General features: G+C 33.8%; 1 protein-coding gene across 2 annotated transcripts in view; it reads right to left on the bottom strand.

The window, feature by feature from the left end:
• NCKAP1 (NCK associated protein 1) overlaps window positions 1-24,597 on the bottom strand; it is a 110,063-nt gene that overhangs the window by 44,983 nt on the left and 40,483 nt on the right. The window contains exons 6-16 of one of the 2 annotated variants that reach the window (XM_047084286.1): window positions 24,471-24,561; window positions 21,658-21,795; window positions 20,481-20,529; window positions 16,404-16,560; window positions 13,331-13,387; window positions 11,133-11,229; window positions 10,384-10,490; window positions 9,532-9,664; window positions 6,893-6,974; window positions 6,570-6,665; window positions 5,303-5,361 (exon numbers count right to left, since the gene is read on the bottom strand). In XM_047084286.1, coding sequence (XP_046940242.1) covers window positions 5,303-5,361; window positions 6,570-6,665; window positions 6,893-6,974; window positions 9,532-9,664; window positions 10,384-10,490; window positions 11,133-11,229; window positions 13,331-13,387; window positions 16,404-16,560; window positions 20,481-20,529; window positions 21,658-21,795; window positions 24,471-24,561 — 1,066 coding nt within the window. The remainder of the gene's footprint in view (window positions 1-5,302; window positions 5,362-6,569; window positions 6,666-6,892; window positions 6,975-9,531; window positions 9,665-10,383; window positions 10,491-11,132; window positions 11,230-13,330; window positions 13,388-16,403; window positions 16,561-20,480; window positions 20,530-21,657; window positions 21,796-24,470; window positions 24,562-24,597) is intronic. The other variant, XM_047084287.1, reaches the window with a different exon arrangement.

Genomic DNA, 24,597 nt, shown 5'->3' with positions numbered 1-24,597 from the left:
CAGATCATTCAGATCTCTTGTGAAGATCTGTTCCTTCTTGTAGTAATACTTAACACTAAGAAGTCTCTTTACTTGCCCTTTCCTCACTGGTTGCCCTTTTCCTGTGTAAACTATTGTCCTATTCAATTTCTACCCATCTTTCAATGTCTGGACAAAATGATGCTTTCTCTATGAAGTCATTACTACCAATTCCCACTTGGAAAACGCTTTCTCCCTTTTAAGAAAACTGTACTTAATAATAATCATACCCTATCGGCAGCTTCTTTTAAGTTAATCTTTTAGATTTTCAACTACTATTTAATTTTTCCGTATCTGTTATGCCTGTCTCCACAGCCAGATTAATAACATCATCAAAAGAGGATCTGTACTCCTCTACAGATTATATAATACTGCTCAATATTTTATCTCCTGTATCGTATGGTCGAGTATGAAGGAGTGGAACCTTCGCTGTTAACCTGTTCTTCATCGTCTATGCAAAACTTCTGGATTCTGGCCACTGCCTCCCAACTTGCACTTTTGCCCTCTTTCCATGGAGAAGACTTCGCTGGCTAAGTTGTATATACCAGTTTCCTTCCTTGGTATGCTCTGCCCTACCTACTGTCCCTAAAACGTAAGAGTTATACAGTAGAAAATGACTCATGTCCTAGTCATGATTATGAGAAACACTATGGGCTGAATTGTGTCCACAAAATACATATATTGAAGTCATAGTCCCCAGTACCTCAGAAGGTGACCTGATTTGGAAATAGGGCCTTCACAGAGATAATCAAGTTTTTAAAAATGAGGTCATTAGAGTGGGTCATAATCCAATATGACTGGTGTCCTTGTAGAAAGGAAAAATTTGGACCCAGAAATATGCACAGATTATATGAAAAGAGACACAGCAAATGCCATTAGAGTGACTCATCTACAAGCCAAGAAACATCAAAGATTGCTAGCAAGTCACCAGAAGCTGGGGAAAAAGAACGAAACAGATTTTCCCTCACTGCTGTCAGAGTCAATCCAGCTAACACCTTAATTTTGGATTTCTAGCCTCCAAAACTATAAAACAATAAATTCCTGTTGTTTAAGCCACCCAACTTTGGGACTCCGTTACGGCAGCCCTAGCAAACTGATAAAAGCAAGACTACAATGCGTGAAAGAATCAAATAGCAGGTGGTATTCTTTTTTTTTTTTTTAATTTTCCTTAACGTTTATTTATTATTGAGAGACAGAGAGCATGAGCATGAGAGGGGCAGACAGAGAGGGAGATACAGAATCCGAAGCAGGCTCCATGTTCTGAGCTGTCAGCACAGAGCCTGACACAGAGCTTGAACCCACAAACCGTGAGATCATGACCTGAGCCGAAGTTGAACGCTTAACCAACTGAGTCACCCAGGTGCCCCAGCAGGTGATATTCTTATAATTATCTCATAAAAATTAAAAAAAAAAAAATCACACAGGGATGTATCAATTCTACATTCTTAATGCTTACAACAAATGCTTTATACTCTGCCATATGACCAAACCAAGCTAAATTCTCAAGTGAATCCTTCAGATGAGTAAGCTTAATAATCCTGAAAGTATTTAATAAGGAGTAAATTTGAAATGTACCTAAATCTCTTAAGATTTTCTGAACCCAAATGTTGGTTTAGGTACTCTCACAAACGGACAGCAAGAGACTTAATACTAAATAGTTCAATTTTTTGAAAATGAGTGACTTTCAAAATTTTAAATGTGTATATCCTTTAGCAGAGCAATTTTCACTTCTATTTTTACCTCATATGCTCTACTTCTGTACTTTTCACAACTTTAGTTAAAACAAAGAAATGTTAATCTCTAAACTTCATTTTTAATAGGAAGAAAACAACGTATTATATATGCACATTTAATATTTGCGATGGTGCTATTTCAAGTCTTCTTTCCGGATCTACCATTACCTAACTCTGCAATCTCAGGCAAGTTACTTAATACCTGTGGTCTCATTTATAAAATCATCTCTAAAAATATGTGATCATAGAACAAAGAACAAGAGCAAGAAAAGTGCCTATGTATTTTGAGGTTGAAAGGAAAGAACCTAAGAGCAAAAGTACCACAGGAAATAAAGAAGACTGCCAGAAAATTATGCTCTTGGAGTCCTTCGCCAGACTGAGTTGATCTAAAAATTTCTTCCACAAACATATATTGCTTATATTTTCATTTTTTAATTAAATGAAAAATTAATCTGTGGTGCTGAACCATATGTATATATAGTATAATCCCATTTACTGTTTTAACACCTAAAAAGATATAAACCACTTATTAGAAGTTAGTATTTCTAGGGCATAACACTGGGAAAAGTACAAACTTTCATTTTCTACTACTTTACCTCTGGGTTTTCTGACATTTTATAATGAGAACACATTAGTATTACTTTAAAATATACGTATTTTTAAGATATGCAGTTATTAAAAAAACTGAGCCACAGTTTCCACATAATTACTGGAAGTATTTAAGGGGCAATTAAATGCCATCATTAAATTTACAGTATATACAAAGACTTTAAGCTTGAATTTTAAAGCCCTTAAAAACTATTTAAGTGAGTTATATATTAAATGAAAAATTTTAAAGTCTAATACCATTTATTTCTGCATTTCAGAAATACAGCTTTTGGCACTACATCAGGGGATGGTAAACTATGGCCTGTGAGGTGGCTGCTTGTTATTCTTTGCCAAAGAAGAAATCCAGATAGTTAACAAGCACATGAAGAGGTGCTCAAACCTCATTACTCATCAGGGAAATGCAAATAAAAACCACAATGAGATATCACCTCACACCTGTTAGAAAAGTTATTATCAAAAACACAAGAGGTAACAAGGCAAAAATGTGGAAAAAGCGGGAACCTGCATGCACTCTTGGTGAGAAGGCAAACGGGTGCGGTCACTCTGGAAAACAGTATGGAAATTCCTCAAAAAATTAGAAATATAACGAACTACCATAGGATCCAATTAATTCCATTTCTAGGTATTTATCTGAAGTAAATGAAAACACTAACTCAAAAAGATATCTACAAACGCTTGTTCACTGCAGCACTACCTGCAACAGCCAAGACATGGAAATAGCCTAAGTGGCAACTGATGGATAAATAAATTGTGGTGAAAAAAAAAATGTGTGCGTGTGTGTGTGTCGTGTGTGTGTGTATACAAGAATATTAGTCAGCCAAAAAAATGGGGTCAATCTTGCCACTTGCAACAACATGCACGGACCCCAAAGGCAATGTGCTAAGTGACGTAAGCCAGAGAAAGGCAAAGACCCAATGAACTCACTTATATATGGAATTTGAAAAAATAACAACAACAAAATAACCCCTTAAAACTGAACTCATAGATGTAGACAATGGACTGCTGGCTGCCAGAGATGGGGAGCTGGAGTTGGGGAATATGGGTGAAAGTAACCAAAAGGTACAAACTTCCAGTTATAAAACAAATAAGTCCTGGAGATGTCATGTAAAGGATGATGACTGTATCAGCAATACTGTATTGCATATTTAAAAGTTGCTAATAAAATACATCTTAAAAGTTCTCATCTTGGCACAAGAACAGACACTCAGATCAATGGAACAGAATAGAGAACCCAGAAATGGACCCACAAACGTATGGCCAACTAATCTTTAACAAAGCAGGAAAGAATATCCAATGGAATAAAGACAGTCTCTTCAGCAAGTGGTGCTGGGAAAACTGGACAGCGACATGCAGAAGAATGAACCTGGACCACTTTCTTACACCATACACAAAAATAAACTCAAAATGGATGAAAGACCTAAATGTAAGACAGGAAGCCATCAAAATCCTCGAGGAGAAAGCAGGCAAAAACCTCTTGGATCTTGGCTGCAGCAACTTTTTACTCAACACGTCTCTGGAGGCAAGGGAAACAAAAGCAAAAATGAAAGACTGGGACCTCATCAAAATGAAAAGCTTCTGCACAGCGAAGGAAACAATCAGCAAAACTAAAAGGCAACTGACAGAATGGGAGAAGATATTTGCAAATAACATATCAGATAAAGGGTTAGTATACAAAATCTATAAAGAACTTATCAAACTCAACACCCAAAAAACAAATCATCCAGTGAAGAAATGGGCAAAAGACATGAATAGATGTTTCTCCAAAGAAGACATCCAGATGGCCAACCGACACATGAAAAAATGCTCAACATCACTCATCATTAGGGAAATACAAATCAAAACCACAATGAGATACCACCTCACACCTGTCAGAATGGCTAACATTAACAACTCAGGCAACAACAGATGTTGGCGAGGATACGGAGAAAGAGGATCTCTTTTGCATTGTTGTAGGGAATGCAAGCTGGTGCAGCCACTCTGGAAAACAGTACGGAGGTTCCTCAAAAAACTAAAAATAGAACTACCCTATGACCCAGCAATTACACTACTAGGCATTTATCCACATGATACAGATGTGCTGTTTCAAAAGGACACATGCAACCCCATGTTTATAGCAGCACCATCAACAATAGCCAAAGTATGGAAAGAGCCCAAATGTCCATTGATGGATGAATGGATAAAGAAAATGTGGTGTATGTATACACACACACACACACACACACACACACACACACACACACAATGGAGTATTACTCAGCAATCAAACAAAATGAAATCTTGCCATTTGCCACTATGTGGATGGAACTGGAGGGTGTTATGCTAAGTGAAATTAGTCAGAGAAAGACAAAAATCATATGACTTCACTCATATGAGGACTTTAAGAGACAGAACAGATGAACATAAGGGAAGGGAAACAAAAATAATATAAAAACAGGGAGGGGGACAAAACAGAAGAGACTCACAAATATGGAGAACAAACTGAGGGTTACTGGAGGGGTTGTGGGAGGGGGATGGGCTAAATGGGTAAGGGGCACTGAGGAATCTACTCCTAAAATCATTGTTTCACTATATGCTAACTAATTTGGATGTAAATTTTATAAAATAAAAAATTAAATTAAAAAAAAAAGTTCTCACCATAAAAAAACAAATTTCTAACTATGTGCAGTGATGGATGTTAATTACATACATTATGGCGACCATTTTGCAATAAGTACTAATGCAATGATGTTGCAAACCTGAAACTAGTATAATGTTCTATGTCAATTACATCTTAATGAAAAAACTGTTTCTTCTGAGGTAAAGACTATGGTCAGTTATACAAGGCTATGGTTACTTTTTTCAACAGGTATACAACAATGAACTTTTTTCTAAGTAATGTTTCCATATTAGCTAAAATAGTCAATATCCAAACAGAAAGCCAATGAAAATTAAGTTATTCTTACCTGTAACCTAAACCAATCTAATCTCATTCCTCTGAAATCAAATACTTCCCCATCTTCAACTACAACAGTAGAAAAAAGATTACAAAGCAAATTAATGTTTCAACAAATATATAATCACAGTTTTAAATTTAAGATCAAGATAATTCAACTATGGCCATATACACAAAAGAATTAAAAGCAGGGTCTTAAAGAGATCGTTGTAAACCCATGTTCAACGTTATTCACAATAGCAGCATTATTCATAATAGCTAAAAGACAGAAGCAACCCAAATGTCCACCAACAGTGGAATAGATGAACAAAATGTGGTACATTATTCAGCCTTGAAAAGGAAGGAAATTCTGACACATGCTATAGTGTGGCTGAATCTTGAGGACATATGTTGTGAAATAAGTCAGTGACAAAAAGAAAAATACTGCATGATTCCACTTATGAGGTACCTAGAGTAATCAAACTCATAGAAACAGAAAGTAGAATGGCGGATATCAGGGGCGAGGGAAATTGAGAAGTTGATATTTAATAGCTATGGAGATTCAGTTTTCAAGATGAAAACATTCTGGAGATTGGTTGAGCAATTATGTGAATACACTTAACCCTATTAAACTGTACACTTAAAAAAAACAAAAATAATTTAATAGCTAAGACAAGGCAGTAATTCTCAAATCCTATAAAATGTTGATAGAAGGAGGGAGTTATGCTAAGAGAAGTGTTAAGTACAGACTTCTCTCCTAAACTGTTCCTAAGTGTGCTTACATGTCAATTTTGAAGAAGCTAGACTAGAGCTTGAGGAATTCTGTAAACAAAAGCTTTGGACAGCATAGTGAAGTTCTTCAAAATAACTCTTTACAAACCAAATTATCACCAACCAACTTTACAACAGTTTCACTACTTAAGTGTGATATTGATTAAACTAAAATGTATTTATTACTCAAATTTTCAAGGATTTGGATACCTTTTACTTAAAAGGTTACAAAACTAAAATATAACACCAATCTGTTGGAATGAAGTTTTCAAATAATGAAGAAGCAATCTAGTATATGACATTAACTTTTGGGATTGACAGACCGGAACTTAAAATTCCTATAGTAGCACTTAATACCTGTTAGAGCTTGGGAAAATCATGTTAAATAATGGAGAGGTTAACTCTCAAACCTTAAGTTTCCAAACCTACCAAATAAAAGCATAAGGAACTTTTTAAAATTGATGTGGATTAAATAGGATAATATAAGTGCCTGGCAATTTTTAAAATGTTTTATCAACGGTACATACTATTGTCACAGGTGATGCTTGGACCACATATACACTTCATTATGTTTCTTTGTTGTCGTTGTTTTTTTTTAATTACAAAATGCCTTTTTTCACCTGCTGAATAATAAAATATTTCAAGCTATAATTCTCATTATTTTTATAAATGTCACACACCCATTTTGGAAACTTTTGTTTCACAGAGAACAAAGCTAAGACAAAAGAGAACAGATTAAATTGGTCCAAAAATAAGTGAGTCTATAAAAATTAACTGTGAAATCCTCTCCTTGAAAATCAAATTTGAAAACCTAATTAGAAGAAAATATGCTTTTATTTAAAAGACTTACCTTGTTTTACACTCAGGGAAGTCATAGTGTTAACAAAAGAGGACATGATGATTGATTCATCTTCAGGGCAAACAGAAAGATTCTAAAAGAAGAAACAAAAAATAATGTTAAGAACATATAACAGGGGAAACAATTCATAGGTCCACTAAGTGGTGGGCGGATACACAAGATGGTATATCCATACTAAGGAATATTTTTCAGCCTTAAACAGGAATGAAATGTTGATACATACATTAACATGGATGAATCTCAAAAACATACTAACCGAAAGAAATAAAAAACAAAGATTATATAGTATATGATTCCATTTATACAAAATTTTTTGTTAAAAAAAGGCAAAAGTGACCAAAAGGAGATGAATGGTTGGCGGGGATTTAGAGAGAGCATCAGTACACAAGAAAAAGATACACAAGAAAACTTTTAAGTGTTGGAAACTTTCTATGTCTTGACTGTAGTGGCTGTAATGTGAACGAACACAGACAGTTGCTAAAATTCAAACTATACACTGAAAATAGGTGACTTTGTGTGTATTATACTTCAGTAAGATTAGGACCAAAAACATCCCTTTCAAGCCAGCTAAAAAAATGAATAGCATATAAAGTACATCTGAAGTTGAAAATAAATAATACATTTTTTAATAAGTGCTTAGCTCACTAACAGCATAATTTTCAAAACGTGCACAATGTGAACATACATAATTTCACTGAACTGTACACTTAAAAATAGTGAACGCAGAAAATGTATATTTTACCACAAAAAACAAATTTGACAGCTATTTCATCAACTATATTAACAGGTTAATCTTAGTTCTAAATTTAAATCCTACCAAATGGTTAGAAACACTATGCAGGTACTTCACAACAGAAGAGGGTATAAAAAGCTCATGCATTGTAATTAAAGCCTAAATTCAAATACTGGCTCTACTACTTATGAACTGTGTGATACGGAGCAAGTTACACAAAGTCTATTTTCTTCAACAAATAATGATAACCATACCTATCCTCAGAGGATTGTTGTATAGATGTAATAAAATATCAATAAATCTGACAATTATTAATATTAGTATTACTGCTACTTATAGTACTATAATTCTAGGAAAAAAAGACATTAATCTCCCTAGTGTTGTTAAAATACAGTTGATGAAAAAGACACCAAAAGATACGGAATGACTTTAAAATTTTTTAATGCTCTAACATAAACCTATAAAATTAATAAAATATCCAACCAGCCACAGCAAGTTTCAAACTGACATGAAACCAGGAGACTGGTTTACATTCTGATAGCACAAAAGCCTCTGGTTTATCTGTTAAGTAGTAACTATTAAAATAGAAGTACAGCAAAGCAATAACATTCTAGAGATAAAATCAGCTTTTCTAGACCTTTTTTAATGGACATTGTAAACAGGAAGCATCTGAGCTCCACCTAGCGGATAAAGGAAAAAATACACCAATTCAGGATAGTAACCTATAAGGAGTTATTTAATTCAAGGTAAACAATGACATGAAAGACATTTTCTTTTCTCATTTACATTTTTTAGGTAGATTTGAAAAAGAAAAATCAGGATTTCAAAGTATGGTTATTTCTCTGGAAAACCAGTAGCTTTAGAATAGTCTTCTTTTTTTTTTTTTAAAGTTTATTTTTATTTATTTTGAGAGAGAGGGAAGGAGACAGAATTCCAAGCAGGCTCCACTCCGTCAGCACAGAGTCCTATGTGGGGCTCCAACTCATGAATACGAGATCATGACCTGAGCCGAAGTAAAGAGTCTCAGATGCTTAACTGACTGAGCCACTCAGGCACCCCTAGAATAATCTTAATACGAAGAGAATTTGTGTTGTTCTTCCTTTATACTGTATATTAGCTTACAGAACTTTTTTAGACATCTTGATTTTATAAATGAAGTAAAAAAAAAAAACACAATTTTCCTTACAGTTAGCTTATTTGGAATAAAAATAAATCTATATTAAGATGAAAAAGACTAAATTATGGAAAGCAAAAAAAAAAGACTAAAAATCAATAGAGGAAAATTCAAATTGAAAATAAAATCAGGACATTTAATCTTATTAGGACATCTAGATGAATTTTGTTTTAAAAGTCTGGTCATTTCTAATATACTATGCTAAAAGATTTATCTTCTGTGTTTTATCTAATACTTGGTTATCAATTATAAAGTCTCCATCATCTCTTCTTTATTGCCAGAGCCAATGTCCAAGTTCAGGCTCTCATCAGCTCTCTTCTAATCTCTCTGTTTCCTCCCTTGGCCCCCAGCAATCCATCATCCATACTGAGCCACAGTAATCTAAGTAATAAATCAGATTTATGACTAACCTCCTCTACTGAAAGGCCCTCTATAATTTGGTCACTGTATACCAACCTCCACCTGCCGGGTAAAGAATAATTCCCTGAATTGTGCTCAGTCTGAGCTTTGTACACACTTAAGCGTAACACTATGCTACAACACTTGACTACAACTAAATGTTTTCTCCCCTCTAGGTGATGATCCCCCTTAACAAGATAGGACAATGACTTGTTTACATTTGTATCTATCACTTGGCACTAGATTATACTGAGCAAACAAATCAGTTACTAGAAAGGAGGGAAGGAAGGAACAACAGGGAGAGTAACATGAGACAGTTTTTACCTGCACAAGTTCATTGAGAACAACAGCATCAAAGCCAGAGAGGTACTGCACATAATACCTCTGCATTACAGGTCCATATTTCCTTACATGTGCTCTAAGCTCTTCCATGTAAAATATTAATTCAGCAATGTGCCTTTTTAAAAAATCCAAGAAAAGTATTTCAAAAAATAAATTCATCATTAAGGAAAATATAAAATGTATCTGATATTACTACAAGAGTTTTTTTCTTAGAAAAAGCATTATTAAATATAATTTTATGTCAATTCCTTCCTAAAGACATTTCCATGATGGAAAGCAAAAATTAAAAAAGAGCTATGACTAAAAAGTTGATAAAGGAAAACCCAAAATGAAAATAAAATTAGAGTATCTCATAAATTACATCATTAAAAAAAAATCACAAACGGAAGAGGATTAGAGGATTAGAAGAATTAAGATTTTTCTGTAAGCTCTTATTTCTGTTTCATTTATCTAATTCCTATTGAAGGACCGTGTACTAAAATGATAAAGACATTTCAAATAACACACTTGGTTCATTAAGGTTCTTATTTAAATTTTTGTGTAGTGAATCATTTAAAAAATGAATTCCAAAGAAAATATGACTGGTTATAGCAAGAAAATAAGAACTTTATGACCATCTAGGTTTAGGAAACATTACAAGCCCTAATATTAAGCTAACACTGACTCTGCATTTTAATTCATATCATCTAATGGTGTATTACAAATATCCCTTTATTATGAAATGTGAAAAGCTCTAAAAAAGGTTTTCAAAATAATTTAACTTCAATGTCCCCAAATTCCACATCCATGCATCAAAACATTCAAAAAATAACTCTTTAAATGTTGCTAACTTACTTATCTATAAAGTCATCTGCACTCTTCTTTGGCATGTTATCTGCATGACGAAGTAGCCAGATAATTTCATCACGGGCAAAGGATAATGCCATAAAAACAAAAAGTGCCTAATAAAAAAAAAAAAAAAAAAAGAACATTTGCTTATTCTCATGCCAAGATTATTAACAAAACCTATTCATAATCTTTGTCTAAGTGAGAGCCACTGGCAAGAACTGATAATATGAAGTTCAAAGACAAAAATGAGAACACAGAAGAAAACCTAGAGACAGGTATCAAGGGGAGTACACATTCAAACATGAAGTGAGAAAAATGCAGGAAGGTGTGATGTATGAATGTCAAGTAAGCAAATTCATTCTCAGTTAAATATAAATTTTAGTAGTTTTCCATAGAGAATTTTTTAAAAATTTTAATTGGCACACCTACAGTTAAATAAGAATTCAAATTTTAGTAAAATTTCATAGAATTTTTTTCATTTTATTTATAATTTTTTTTTAACATTTATTTTTGAGACAGAGAGAGACAGAGCATGAACGGGGGAGGGGCAGAGAGAGGGAGACACAGAATCTCAAACAGTCTCCAGGCTCTGAGCTGTCAGCACAGAGCCCGACACGGGGCTCAAACTCACGGACCGTGAGATCACGACCTGAGCCGAAGTCGGCCGCTTAACTGACTGAGCCACCCAAGCGCCCCGAATTTTTTTCATTTTAATACGGTACACCTGTAGTTGAAATAAGAATTAAATCAATTACCTTTGGACCTAGCAAGCCAGGTTGATCAGAGAGGACAGTAGCCAATTCTTTCAATGCAGATCTTAAAAATTTGCGTCTTTCTCTGTGCATTGAACCACTATAGGGAAAGACATCAATATAACTTATCTGTTTCTACTAAAATCATTATTGGCAATTAAATAACTTACCATTTCAGGTCAATTTACAAACATTTTTTAGGAAGCACAAGCTCCTACAAATATCTTCTATATGTATGTCATATCATTAAATGACTTTCCAAACTTATGTTTATCCTTGCCTTCCTTGCAGTGTTTTTATAACCATGTTTATTCTGTTACTCTCCACCTATCAAAATCCTACCCAAACTTCAAGACCAACCCTTCAAGAAGCATTTCCCAATATCCAGATGCCCATTTTTGAATAATGTCTGCAACTTTAATACCACTTAGCCTAGCACTTTATAAAAGTGGACTGTGAAATCCTTGAAAACAAGCAATGTTCTACTACATACATTTTCTGTCACCCCCACAAAGAAAATCAATGAACACAACTTATTAAATATCTGATTATATCCTACTTTATTAAGTATATTCTTATTAAATAGGTAAGACTAATAAACAAGAGCTATATATAATAAAGATATTAGGATGAGATCATTTGGTAATCTTCAAAAACAGAAAGATGAGGAAAGGAAAAGATAATCATAAATATTCACTACTAGGTATTTTTAAAATAAAATGCAAATTTAAAAGAATTACTCTTACATATTAATGTGGAAAAAAATATCACAGAATGTTCTAAGTATTCCAACTCCTCACACTATGCAAAATACACACTGTCCCAACAAAGTTTTAAGATTTTGATAGGTGCAAAAAACAGCACCCTCTGCCCACCCCCTCACACACACACACACACACACACACACACACACACACCCCTCCTAGTTTCACCCTGTCATCTATAAAACAGGGATGATGACACCTCCCTGAAAAGATACATCTTTCATGATGTCTGATACATAGTATTATTACATTAGGCTAATTCCAATGACAAGCTCTTTTTTATCTTACAATAATAAAGTCATCCAATACAATTTCTAAGAAAAGAGGCAATGTTATTTTGACTTTTTTATTACACCGAGTTGTGGCAAGGAGTCTGTGGTGTTATTAATACTGAGAGAAAATGTCTATAAAGTACCATGCTTGGCACAAGGTAATGAGGAATTCCTATGAGGAATTCTTACTGCTTACTACCTACAACTACTTTATATAATAAAGGGGGAAAATGCCTTACCTTTAAAAGAGTTTCATAAAAGATAGCTAAGAATCATATATGTGCCTACAATAGAGTCTATCCCATGAAGAAGTGATAATCATTTGTATTTCTGTATGTCAAGAAAGGAATGCTAACACACTCCAAAATATATTAGTACTAGAAAATAACTTTTTAAATATAAGCATTTCATTCAAGTGAAAAAATATGCATGAGGAAATAGGTCACTGACAGCAATGAATAAAAGATGGTTTAAATTCCCAAAATCCATCGTATAGCCGAAACCTAAATTCTGAAACTTCTTGTGGTTTTTATAGTTTCATTGATGGCAGTGGTGCTTTATACTCTGCTTTACAGAAATACGGATGGATCAGATAACATTACCTAGGCTCAGTGGAGAAAATATTTTATAGAAGTATATATGTAACACTGAATTATCAAATTATTTATAATTATTTCATGAGAAAATCAAAAAGTTGTTCAAAGATCTTAAATATGATAATTTTTAAGTTATTCTATATACTTACTAATATAAAATATTTACTACAATTAGGTAAGGGCATGACGATAACATACTTTGAAAAGTAAATACTATTTGGGAGAGTATAAAGATATATCTATGTTCATGAAGTGGTACAAAAATCATCACACCTTGAAAAGTATTGATATGAAAGCATAGTGATGGCAAAAGATCTGAATGATACCTAAAATAAAAGACCTTTGTATGGTACTTGCTTAGAGCATTTTTATCAACACTTCAAAAATATTCCAGATCTGTCTGTACTAACCTGAAGCTTACTAAATACTGAGGATATATACTTCTCATTGATTGCCCCACTTCTATCCCATATTGCACACCATTAATCTGCAGTATGTGAACAAAATTATGCTTTAAGACAGAAATTCTTGTTGATTACAAGTTCCACAGAGAAAACAGAACTACTTACGCATGTGACACAGCTGCCTCTTTGCATTCTCTTATGTCATTAATACGCTTATTATAGCTATGTGCAAAAAAAAAAAAAAAAAATTAGATCCTTGTTAATCCTAATTTCATCAGTAACAGTCAAAACGAGTTAGCCAAATACTAAAAGTCAATTAAAAACGACTATTAGCAATAAGAAAAAAATGGTGCTCAAACTAGAAATGCATGGAACAAGTCCACCTACCTCCTTTCCTAAGTACCCGGTCAAGTCTTCTTAGAAAAACAGATCTCATATTATATTAAATCTAACAATAAAATTGAAGCTCACAATGTAGATCTTTGATTATATACACCTCGTAAAGAACCCACAGAGACACTAAAATTGTACCTCCAATGTAATTAACAGTGGTCTCCAAAATCTAAAGTAATAACAAAGCTACTACTTCTCATTTTATGCTATCTGATTAAAAAAAATTCTGAAAGGATATATACTAGGGAGTAACACTACTGAATGTCTGGAGATAGGGGTTTTATGGTAGAAAAAACTGGGGCAGGAAAGCCTAAGACTAAATTAAAAGAAATAGGACACCAGGTGCCTGGGTAGGTCAGTCAGATAAGCATCCAACTTCAGCTCAGGTCATAATCTCATGGTTCATGAGTTTGATTCCCATCAGGCTCTTTGATGTCAGTATGGAGCCCGCTCTGAAGCCTCTGTCTCCCTCTCTCTGCCCCCTCCTCTCTCTCTCTCACAAAATAAATAAACATTAAAAAAATTTCAAAAACAAAAACAAAAAATAGGAACCAACATAAAAAAATTTAAAGGTAACATGTGAAAAAAAGAGCTAATAAATGTTATTTTCATTAATACTACATGCAAAAACTCAAAATTCCTAAAATGTTAAAGAAAAATTATCTTCTTGACAACCTGGCTAAGACCACTTAAACCAAGAAGTCCCAGCTTCTAAATTAAGTACTCTAAGATTTATGTGATCTTTGAGCAAATGTCTAAAATATACTAAATCTGTAATCATTCTCTTTCATAATTAATAAGCTTTTATACTTACAATCTAACCTGTAAGTACTGTAAATCATATTTTCAAGTGATCACTCATGACTTAATAAATTAAAACTTTACAACTTTAATCATGAAGATTCTTAAATGGTAAATTCATTGTTAGGAAAGTATTAACATAAAGAAAAAAAAGCGTAACAAAAAGACAATTGGTGGGGTGCCTGGGTGGCTCAGTCAGTTAAGCATCTGACTTCAGCTCAGGGCATGATCTTGCAGTTCGTGGGTTCAAGCCCACGTCAGGCTCTTTGCTGACAGCTCAGAGCCTGAAGCCTGCTTCAGATTCAGCATCTCCCTCACTCTCTGCTCCTACCCCACCAACAATCTGTCTCTCTCTCAAAAATAAATACACATTAAAAAAATTTTTTTTAAAGATAACTGGTCTCATGGTGTCATTCAACTTATGTGTACCATATATAACATAAGCTCGCTCAATATATAGACTACCTGGTTCTAAATGCTTACATATATTTAAATATGATTCCACAGAGAAGCTATCAATATGCTAAGACATAATACAAGTTTCTTAATTTTCAATCTGAACCAATTAGAAAATGAAAATAAATTAGGAAGTATCCCATCTGACATAGGATATTTCCAAGTACTCCAGCATCTAAAATAAAAGCCAAGAGCTGGAAAGTACATAGGGCACTAGTTCTCATATTATACCTGAGAATCTACCAACATGAGAATGTCAGAACCATCCATGGTGACAGAAACCAGAACAGTGGTCACCAGAGAAGGGAACTGAAAGGTGGGAGACCAAGGGTGGCAGTACTGACCAAAAAAGAGACACAAGACAATTTTCTGGGGATAATGGAAATGTTCTATATCTTGATCTAGGTGGTCACCTAGAGTATTCATATATAAAGTTATTGAGACATACATGTAAAATTTATGCATTCTTCTGTCTGTAAATTCTACTTCAAAAATTACTAGGGAGAAAAAGAGCAGATTCTTTTAACTCTCCAAGATACAGATATAGGAAATACAAATTAGGGATCATGCCCAGTAATCTGGATTAATATGCATCCCAGAGTAATTTTTATGCACACTAAAATTTGAGGCTTAGTTGGTATATTTACTTTTTAATAACTAACAGATGCTTTATCTCAATTTCTTCAAGACATTGTTTTTTTTGTTTGTCTGTTTGTTTTTTAAGTAGGTTTCATGCCCAGTATGGAGTCCAGCATGGGACTTGAACTCACAACCCTGAGATCAAGACCTGAGCTGAGATCAATAGTTAGGACACTTAACCAACTGAGCCACCCAGGCACCCTGCATGAAGACATTTCTAAATTGGATATGAATCAAATGTTGGTAAACTTCATTTGTATCTGAAACTAACAAGCTGAACATAACTATTTGACACTTTCAGGTATTTTAGAATATTTTAGATGCTCCTAATTTCAAAAGACTTCAAAACTACTACCAAGTCTGAGGCCAACCTGTTTACTGTATACTGCCTACAGAACCTCATATAGAAAGAAACGCAGGCACTAAAAATTTCAAAGAAACAAATTTGTAAGAACTATTTGCTTTCCAGGGAATGAATATAAATGAGTCACTTGGAACACCTTATTAAAAGGAAACATGATTTCTTACGTGCAGCAGTCTGACTTGTATAATTGTTATAATTTAATGAAGTTCTTCTGACTGACCCACATACTTCTCAATAGCACTTCTACAAATTTCAAAACTCTAAAATGTATATGGTGCTTTTAGCAATATTTACGTCTAAACCCATATCATAATTTGCAAAAGAGAGCACATCTTCTTTATCATAGAATACAAGTTTTAAAAGGGGAGAAACACTAGATACTTCAGTCTGTGAAGTTACCTATAAAATATATGAAAATACCGTATCAGGGTGACTGTTAAGAAAAAAACTTACTGTGACCAGTAAGAGGGTACAGGTGACATCTTCTTGCATACAGGACCCTTCTCTATCCCCAGACTTCAACAAAAATCATTCACTCACTACCCTTCTCCAAAAAAAAAGACAAGATAAATGAAAATGCCATACCCTCGTATGTTTACAAATAAGTCTTCTGCAGCTTTGTGAATGTGGAAAACTTCATCCCGAAAGAGAGAGAGGCAAGAGCTACTTTGAAGAGCTAGCTTCCAAAGGTTCAGGGCTGTCGCATCAGTATTTAGAATCCCATGGCACAAAATGAAGCCAACTTAAAAAAAAAAAGTAAATACGAATATAAAAGTATTCCAAAATTAAATTCTTTCCATTACAAAGTAGCTTCCAAAAATTTCAGAAACACAAAATTGAGGCTTTTTATTGAGGCTTTTTAAGTGACAGGTAATAACTCATACACACAAGATGGCAACAATTGTCAATAATTTTCTGTATTCTGCAAAATCAGTCCTTTGAACCCACACTGATGAGAAAAAATGTTGCTTCTGGCCCGTGAAAAAAGTCATTTTAATAAATGAGTAAAAGACATTTTCAAAATCTTTATAAAATATTTTAACCTAGATATCAGAAGTTAAACTAACCAACAAATACAGTAATCATAACTATTACAGTAACTGAAAAATAAGGCTAATCTACTTTTTTAAATCACCAGAAGAAATGCATCTCACATTTTCACAGCAATATATAGATTACTAAATAAGCTTTCACTTATATTATCTCACATGATTCTCTGGAGTAGATAAAATAGATGGTATCCTTCTCTTTTATAGTTGAAGAAATGAAGGTTCAATGACTTGCCTAAAGTTATACTATTAACTATTAGAGCTATATTTAGCCTCAAGTATTTACCCTTAAAGTCTAAGATTCTTTCAATATATTATGCTGCTTTCTTACATGAATTCATATATCTCTTTCATCTTTTGTTATCTACTTTGGAAATCCTATACAAATTTAAAATCCTATGTATGTTTGTTGATGCCCTCTGTAGCCCTCTCCACTACGCCACAAAATCTCATCTGTCAGTCATTCAACATTTACTCAGTACCTGCTATACACAAGTTACTGGGTCAGTTACTAACCAATCCTTTTTCTGTGAGATTTCCCTAGGATTCTCAGTGGTCACTCCCCGCTTTAAACTCCTGAATCATTAACATATAACTTGTCATTCATCTTTTTATTCTTAGCTCAACCTTCCTTTAACAGGACACTATGCAAGCAAGTTAACTTTTTAAGGTAAGTAGGCATATACTGTGGAATCATATACAGAAGCATATTAAACTTCTTTAAATACCCTGAAACATAAAAAAGTTTTTCATGCAACAGGACCCCTAAACACAGCCAATTACATGGTCTGGTACACAACCAAAGAAACAGAATATACGCATGGAAACTTAAGTCCTCATGAGAAACTGTTTGTAAAAGATTCTTGTCCTATATAATGTTTTTTTACCCTAAACCTCTGAGTAAAAAGTGATTTCGCTTAGTGTTTTATACCTCGTTGAATACTTAGAGTCACAAAATTGCTGCAGATAATAAAAGGTTTCTCTAAAGATGTTAGCAGTTATTATGGGTTACCATATATTTTATTTTTTTAAGATATGGATTACCTTATGAATTAAAATATCTTCATTTGTTTATGACAGAATCAAAAAAGGCAAATTAATTTAAAATAGACTGCCCAAGATTAGGATGATTTATTAATTAAATCACATATTAATTTCCTTTACCCACCAAGGTTCCAATAAAAGGACATAAAAAAAATTTAGTTATTTTAAGCCACAAAAATGTTAGAAAACAAGAAAGAAGACCAATACTAAGAATGCAATCTTGCCATCTGCAACTATGTGGATGGAACTAGAGTGTATTATGCTAAGGGAAATTAGAGGAAGACAAATATCATGTGACTTTACTGATGTGGAATTTAAGATACAAAACAGATGAACATAAGGGAAGAGAAGCAAAAATAATACAAAAACATGGAGGGGGATAAAACATAAGAGACTCTTAAATACAGAGAACAAACTGAGGGTTGCTGGAGGGGTTCTGGGTGGGGAGATGGGCTAAATGGGCAAGAGGCATTAAGGAGGACACTTGTTGGGATGAACGCTGGGTGTTATATGTAGGGGATGAATCATGGGACTCTACTCCTGAAACCATTATTGCACTATATGCTAACTAATGTGGATGTTAATAAATAAATAAATAAATAAATAAATAAATAAATAAATAAATACCAATACTAGACAAGAAAGTTGGGAAAAATCTTTTAAGATCGAAAGTAGACAGAACTCGACTATCAATTTAAAGAGAGTCAGGAATTAGTAATCCAAAACTCCAGAGATGAAAAGAGATCTTTCCCAAGGAGTCCTCTGAGTCCAACCAACAGAGCAAGAATAGACCCTGAAAAGAACATCAGGATAAGTTATTTTATAATTGCATTCCAAATAGCTGGGTCTTCAACATTCCAGACTCTCAACTCTCGGCCCCAGGCTATAATCTAGACCAATGATTCTCCAACTTTAGCTTGCATCAGAGCTACTAGGAAGACTTATTAAATCAGATTGCTAGGATCCATTCACTGTTTCCAATTGAGTAGGTCTAGGGTGAAGATCAAGATTCTACATATCTAATAAGTTCCTAGGTGATGCTGCTGATCCAGGGACCACACTTGAAACTAATCTAGAGCAAAGCACTAAAGAAAGTAGACCACAGTCTACAGAAAAGTCCTACTATGAGTTTTAGGGTTAAAATGACAAGTGCAGAGTTTAAGGTAATTCTTAACTTCTATATTAACTCTACTCAAGGCTCAAACACATGAAGGCAGCAAACTTCAGAGTAAACCTTCCTTACTTGGGCAACTGTGATTATCCCAAATCTGCCTCTATGTCCCTACATTCCTTCTTAGGGTAGCCTGCCTTCTGACCTACCTCCCTCTCATCATACAGGGCCCTGTAATCAGCATTCCTAAAGACTAGGGGCACTAGTGCTATTAACTCTAGGTCATCATGCTACCTAACTCTACTAATCACCTCTGTTCTACAGCCAAACTTCCATAAACATGAACAACCAAGGATCACGATACATTTAAGCAAAATTAATACTTTGAAAACTGTGTTTTGATCAAGTAAGAGACTAAAGGATGAAAATCTTAACTATCGTTACAGAAGAAAATAGAGTATCACAAAAATGATCAATGTAAAATATATAATTAATAAAAATGGCCAGGGACAGGGAGTTATGTGCTAAATTCCTCCTCTTTCATACTAGTAACAGTGCTATTCAAAGTGCCAGGGCATAATGAGATTGAGTAAAGAAACTAACAGTATTTAGAAACTCTCATAAAAATCTGACATTGATTTATGAGTAGAAAGCTAAAAACAATGTTAGATTAAACTGAATTTAATAATTTAAAATGTGGGCTTTTGCATCTGTATTAATTTCTGGTAATTCTAATAATTCAATTTTTTTGAATTTTACAGAAGTATCAATGCAAAAAAAAAATTTTTAAAAACTGGTCCTTCACTATAGTTTGAGATATACTATAATAAAAAAAAAACAATAAATAAATCTTAAAGGTTAATAAACCAAGAAACAAGACCTATAAGAACTAAGAAACAAAAACTGCTCAAAATTATTCCCATATGCTACTGGACCTGGGGGCGGTAGAAGTAATTATAGTAACTCTCATTCTATATTGTATCTGTATGTTACTGTGTCTATTTCCCCTATGGTTTGTGAAAGTCCCAGGGGCACAACTAGTAATTTCATCTTCCAATGCATTTAACTGCCAACGATGAGTCATTATTATATGTACAGAAGTAAACTAAAACCAAAAACCTTAGCTGAATAAACATGACATTTTAAAAAATCATTAAAAACAAAATAAAAATGTAGTTTTGACAGTCATACTGAGAGGCAATATAATGTACCATGAGCCTTGGCATTAGCCTAGGTTCTCATTTTGTCTTTGTCACTTATTAGCTACATAGACTAAGCTTTAGATTCCTCGACTATAAAACAGACTATCTTGACAGGGTCAGTACGAGAACTGAATGAGGTAATACACAGAAATGGCTTAGGACAGTGCTTGGCACAGAAGTAATCCATATTACCTGTTATTTTTCTCTAAAACTTAAAACCTGAGAGATAGTTACAAAACTAATTGATTTTACTTACAGATAATCCATTTTTCCATTGCATCCAAAGAGAGATATTCACAAGGCATCTTAAAAAGAGAAAATATATACCTGTGATTAGAAGAAATTCTAAAAAAACAAATCCTATGCTAAGTCACTCTCTTTCTCTTCCTCCTAAAAACTCTTACTGCTCAATTCTTGGCTCAAATACCACCATGACGTATTTAAAAGGCTGGATAAAAGTTTTATAACTTATGATTTAAACTTGCAGTCCATAAAGGACAGTAAGAGCTGTGCCCCTTTCACATTTACACTCCCTGAAACCTCCCTTAAAATAATACTGTTGCTAAATTGTCTTCAATCTGATAAAGGACAACTTCAAATTTCCCAAGTCTATTTCAGAGCTTGTAGTATTCCAAGAGATAATATTTAATCAATTTAAAAAAGATTTAGGTACATGGGTACTTACTATCTCACCCCAATCAGTAATTTTGTGTGTGTATTCTCCATCTGCATAACATATATTTTTATACATACAGAGAACAGATTGAAAACACAGTTGACCCTTGAACAACAGGAGGATTAGGAATGCCAACACCCTGCTCCCCATGCAGCTGAAAATTTGCCTAACACTCCTGACTTCCAAAAATTTAAATACTAATAGCTTACTGTTGACCAGAAGCCTTACCAATGACAAAGTCAATTAATATATATTTTGTAAGTTACACATATTATATAATGTATTCTTACAATAAAGCTAGAGAAAATATTAAGAAAATCTTAAGAGAAAATACATTTACAGTACAATACGTATTTATCAAAAAATACACGTGTAAGTGAACTCACACAGTTCAAACCAATGTTGTTTAAGGGTCAACTATATAAAACAATATAATGATTTTGGTGAGGATTTAAGATGATTTGTATTTCCTTCTTTACAATTTTCTGCATTTTCCAAATTTTCTACTATAACAGAACAAAACAGACATTTAAATTTTAAGAGAAAATACTTACATTACTAATTGTATTAACTTAGCATCAGATTTTAGAAATAAAAAAACTCAATAGTACAACTTAATTACTGGACATTTTACAATAAACTTCACTGACAGGCTAACATCAATCAGAAGAAAAATCACAACAGTACTGCATTGCTGATATTTTTTTAAAAATCAACTTTACTATTTTTATTCAAAAAGGGAAAAACAGGACCATACGGTGTCAGACTGTGCAGGATTAAGCATTGTACTGGGTGCACTGATGAGACTCAATAGTTGGGCATTTCTCCACTGGTCAGCTGAAAGATTCCTTCGAGGATACACCATCTGAAGAGAAATTAGTGCATCTGAAAGAGACTAATTAAAATAGGAAAAAAGGAAGTTGAGGAACAAAGACTTTTTTTTATTTTTCCATTTAAATTTCAGCTACAAGTGCTGTGTGTTTCTAACTGTACCATCCTAAAACAACAAAGCCTAATTACAACTATGCTCCATAATAGTATCTAAGGTGGGTCTGGCTACCACCTCTAGAATTTTTTTTAAATTTCATAAAAACTACATAGATTCTGTATTCCTGGGCAAGAGCTCAGCTCAGGAAATCATGTTAGTTCCTTAAAAGTTACAATGTTTGGAAATCTTGGGATCTTTATTTCAAAAGGGGTAGTAGGCACATTCTTTTGTGCATCATTTTCTACTCTAATAGTTCTTTGAAAAAACACATTAGGGTTATAGGACTGTTAATAGAGCTCAACATATTTCATATTTCTCCAAAGATTTCTTTACAAAAAAAAAATGTGCTCTATCTTAACAAATTACTTAACTTCTATTTGTCATTTGGTCTGTTAATTATAGCTTTATCATCAAGGTATTTAATGTTTCTTCTCATCTGCTTCTTACTTGCTTTTAACTGTCCTTTGCTATTCATCTTTGCTTCCTAGAATCTCTGTGTAAGAGTGAACATCTGAGTGCACATGAATTACCATGGAATTTGTTCAAAAATCAGAATCCAGAGTTCTACCTGAAACTTAGTAAACCAGAACCTCTGGGAGTAGACCCCAGGAATCTGTATTTTTATTATACTCTACCAAGTGATTATGAATGTTTTTAAAATTAATTTTAACAAATCCTAGCAAATACAGGATAGACTTTGTATCTAAACCTGAGATATCATGGAACATCAGAAAAATTGTGATTAGGAAATAAAGGGTCTAATCCAAATGGATAATTCTCTTGAAGCAATTATTAATAGTCTAGTATATGCAAATGACTATGGAGAACTTAAAAAGACATGCAAGAGTCTTAAGGAAATTTGCATCACTTAAGTGGGAAAAGAACCAAATCTGAATTGGGTAAATAAAAACTTGGCCGTATGTGATTGGCAAAAAGTCAGAAATGAATGTATAGAGAAAACAGAGAGGAGTAGGGAAGACAGTTCCAGGTGAGGAAAAAGCAATACCCAAATCAGAGACAAATGACTGTGGTATGCTCAGCACTCCGAGGAATCCTGACATCTCCATCTGCAATGCTGATTTTTACTTCAAAACTGATGCCATCCACTGGCCTCTTTCAAACTAATGATCCAACTAACTTCAAAACAATAACCTATATAAATTTGTGGGTATAATACAGCTAAACAAAGAAATTAAACTACAAACACATCTTCTGTAAACACATCTTCAGAATTTTTACTGGAGTAAAAAAATGGAAGGAAAATTCTTGGTGTTAACTGTGGGTCAAAAAAAAAAGCACAGATTTAGAGAAAATAGTGTATTATTAAAATGTTTAACTCTCTGGGGCACCTGGGTGGCGCAGTCGGTTAAGCGTCCGACTTCAGCCCGGTCACGATCTCGCGGTCCGTGAGTTCGAGCCCCGCGTCAGGCTCTGGGCTGATGGCTCAGAGCCTGGAGCCTGTTTCCGATTCTGTGTCTCCCTCTCTCTCTGCCCCTCCCCCGTTCATGCTCTGTCTCTCTCTGTCCCAAAAATAAAAAAACGTTGAAAAAAAAATGTTTAACTCTCATGACTCAAAGAGAATGAACCAAGATTCTAAAATCTTGGGATTTAGCTCTGGTTTTGCACCAATTGCTGCTAAATGACTTATTGTGTCACTTCTCCAGTTCTCAATTTTTATCTGTAATAGGATGTATGAGATACCTCTAAATTTCCTTGATGTGCATATGAACTATGGTTCTTTGAATCAGCCCTACTGCAAAGAAACCATAATGGCAAGACTCCCTTGAACCAAAATTGTTTCACTAAAACTACTTTTTTATATATTGTAAAAGACATTCAAAATTATTTTCACAAAGCTCTTATAGTTTTTCTTAAGATTTATTAATAACCTAGTTAAAATTTATCAAACACTATGTATCTAAATACTTTTTATGAAGTAATTCATTTAATCCTCATAACAACCATATGAGGGAGATATTATTTCTCTATTTTTACAGATAAGAAAATGGATACAGGGAAGATGGTTAAGGAATGTGCCCAATATTACACACTCAGTAATTGGCAGAGTTGGGATTAGAACCCAGGTAGTCTGGTATCAGAGCAGACATTCCCAAATACTAAACTTCACTACCTCTATACCCTATACTGAATCTAAAATCTATAATGGAGGTGACTGGGTGGCTCAGTTAAGCATCCGACTCCCGATTTCAGCTCAGGTCATGATTTCACGATTTGTGAATCTGAGCCCCATGTCAGGCTCTGTACTGACATCGCAGAGCCTGTTTGGGATTCTGTCCCCCTCTCTTTCTGCCCCTACCCTGCTTGCTCTCTGTCTCTCAAAACAAATAAAAATAAACTAAAAAATAATAATAAAAATAAAAATTATACTGGATCAATATATTCCTGAGTTTCCATGTACTATTTGGAATCTAACTAATGAGTTCTCTGGTTCACAATTAGATAATACCATACACAGCTATTATTCGCATCCCATTATGTTTTTCATAAAGAAGTTTATCTAACTATCCACCCTTATACTATTTCATTTGCCTATTAAAAGCAATCTAAAAACCAGGTCCTACCTTGCTATGGGGTACAAATTCTTCCATCATTTTTTTTAAAGGGTTTTCATAATCCACAATCATCTGACCAAGGCGCGGGTATTCTCGGTCACTTAAAATAGACATATCAAATTTCAGTGAGTTGTTA

This window comes from Lynx rufus, unplaced genomic scaffold, assembly GCF_022079265.1.
Source record: "Lynx rufus isolate CCGP_SWC_20201006 ecotype Redwood Valley unplaced genomic scaffold, mLynRuf1.p SCAF_2, whole genome shotgun sequence".
NCBI classification, from domain to species: domain Eukaryota; kingdom Metazoa; phylum Chordata; class Mammalia; order Carnivora; family Felidae; genus Lynx; species Lynx rufus.
Note: the sequence above shows the minus strand (reverse complement) of the source record. Positions and strands in the feature narration are given on the sequence as shown.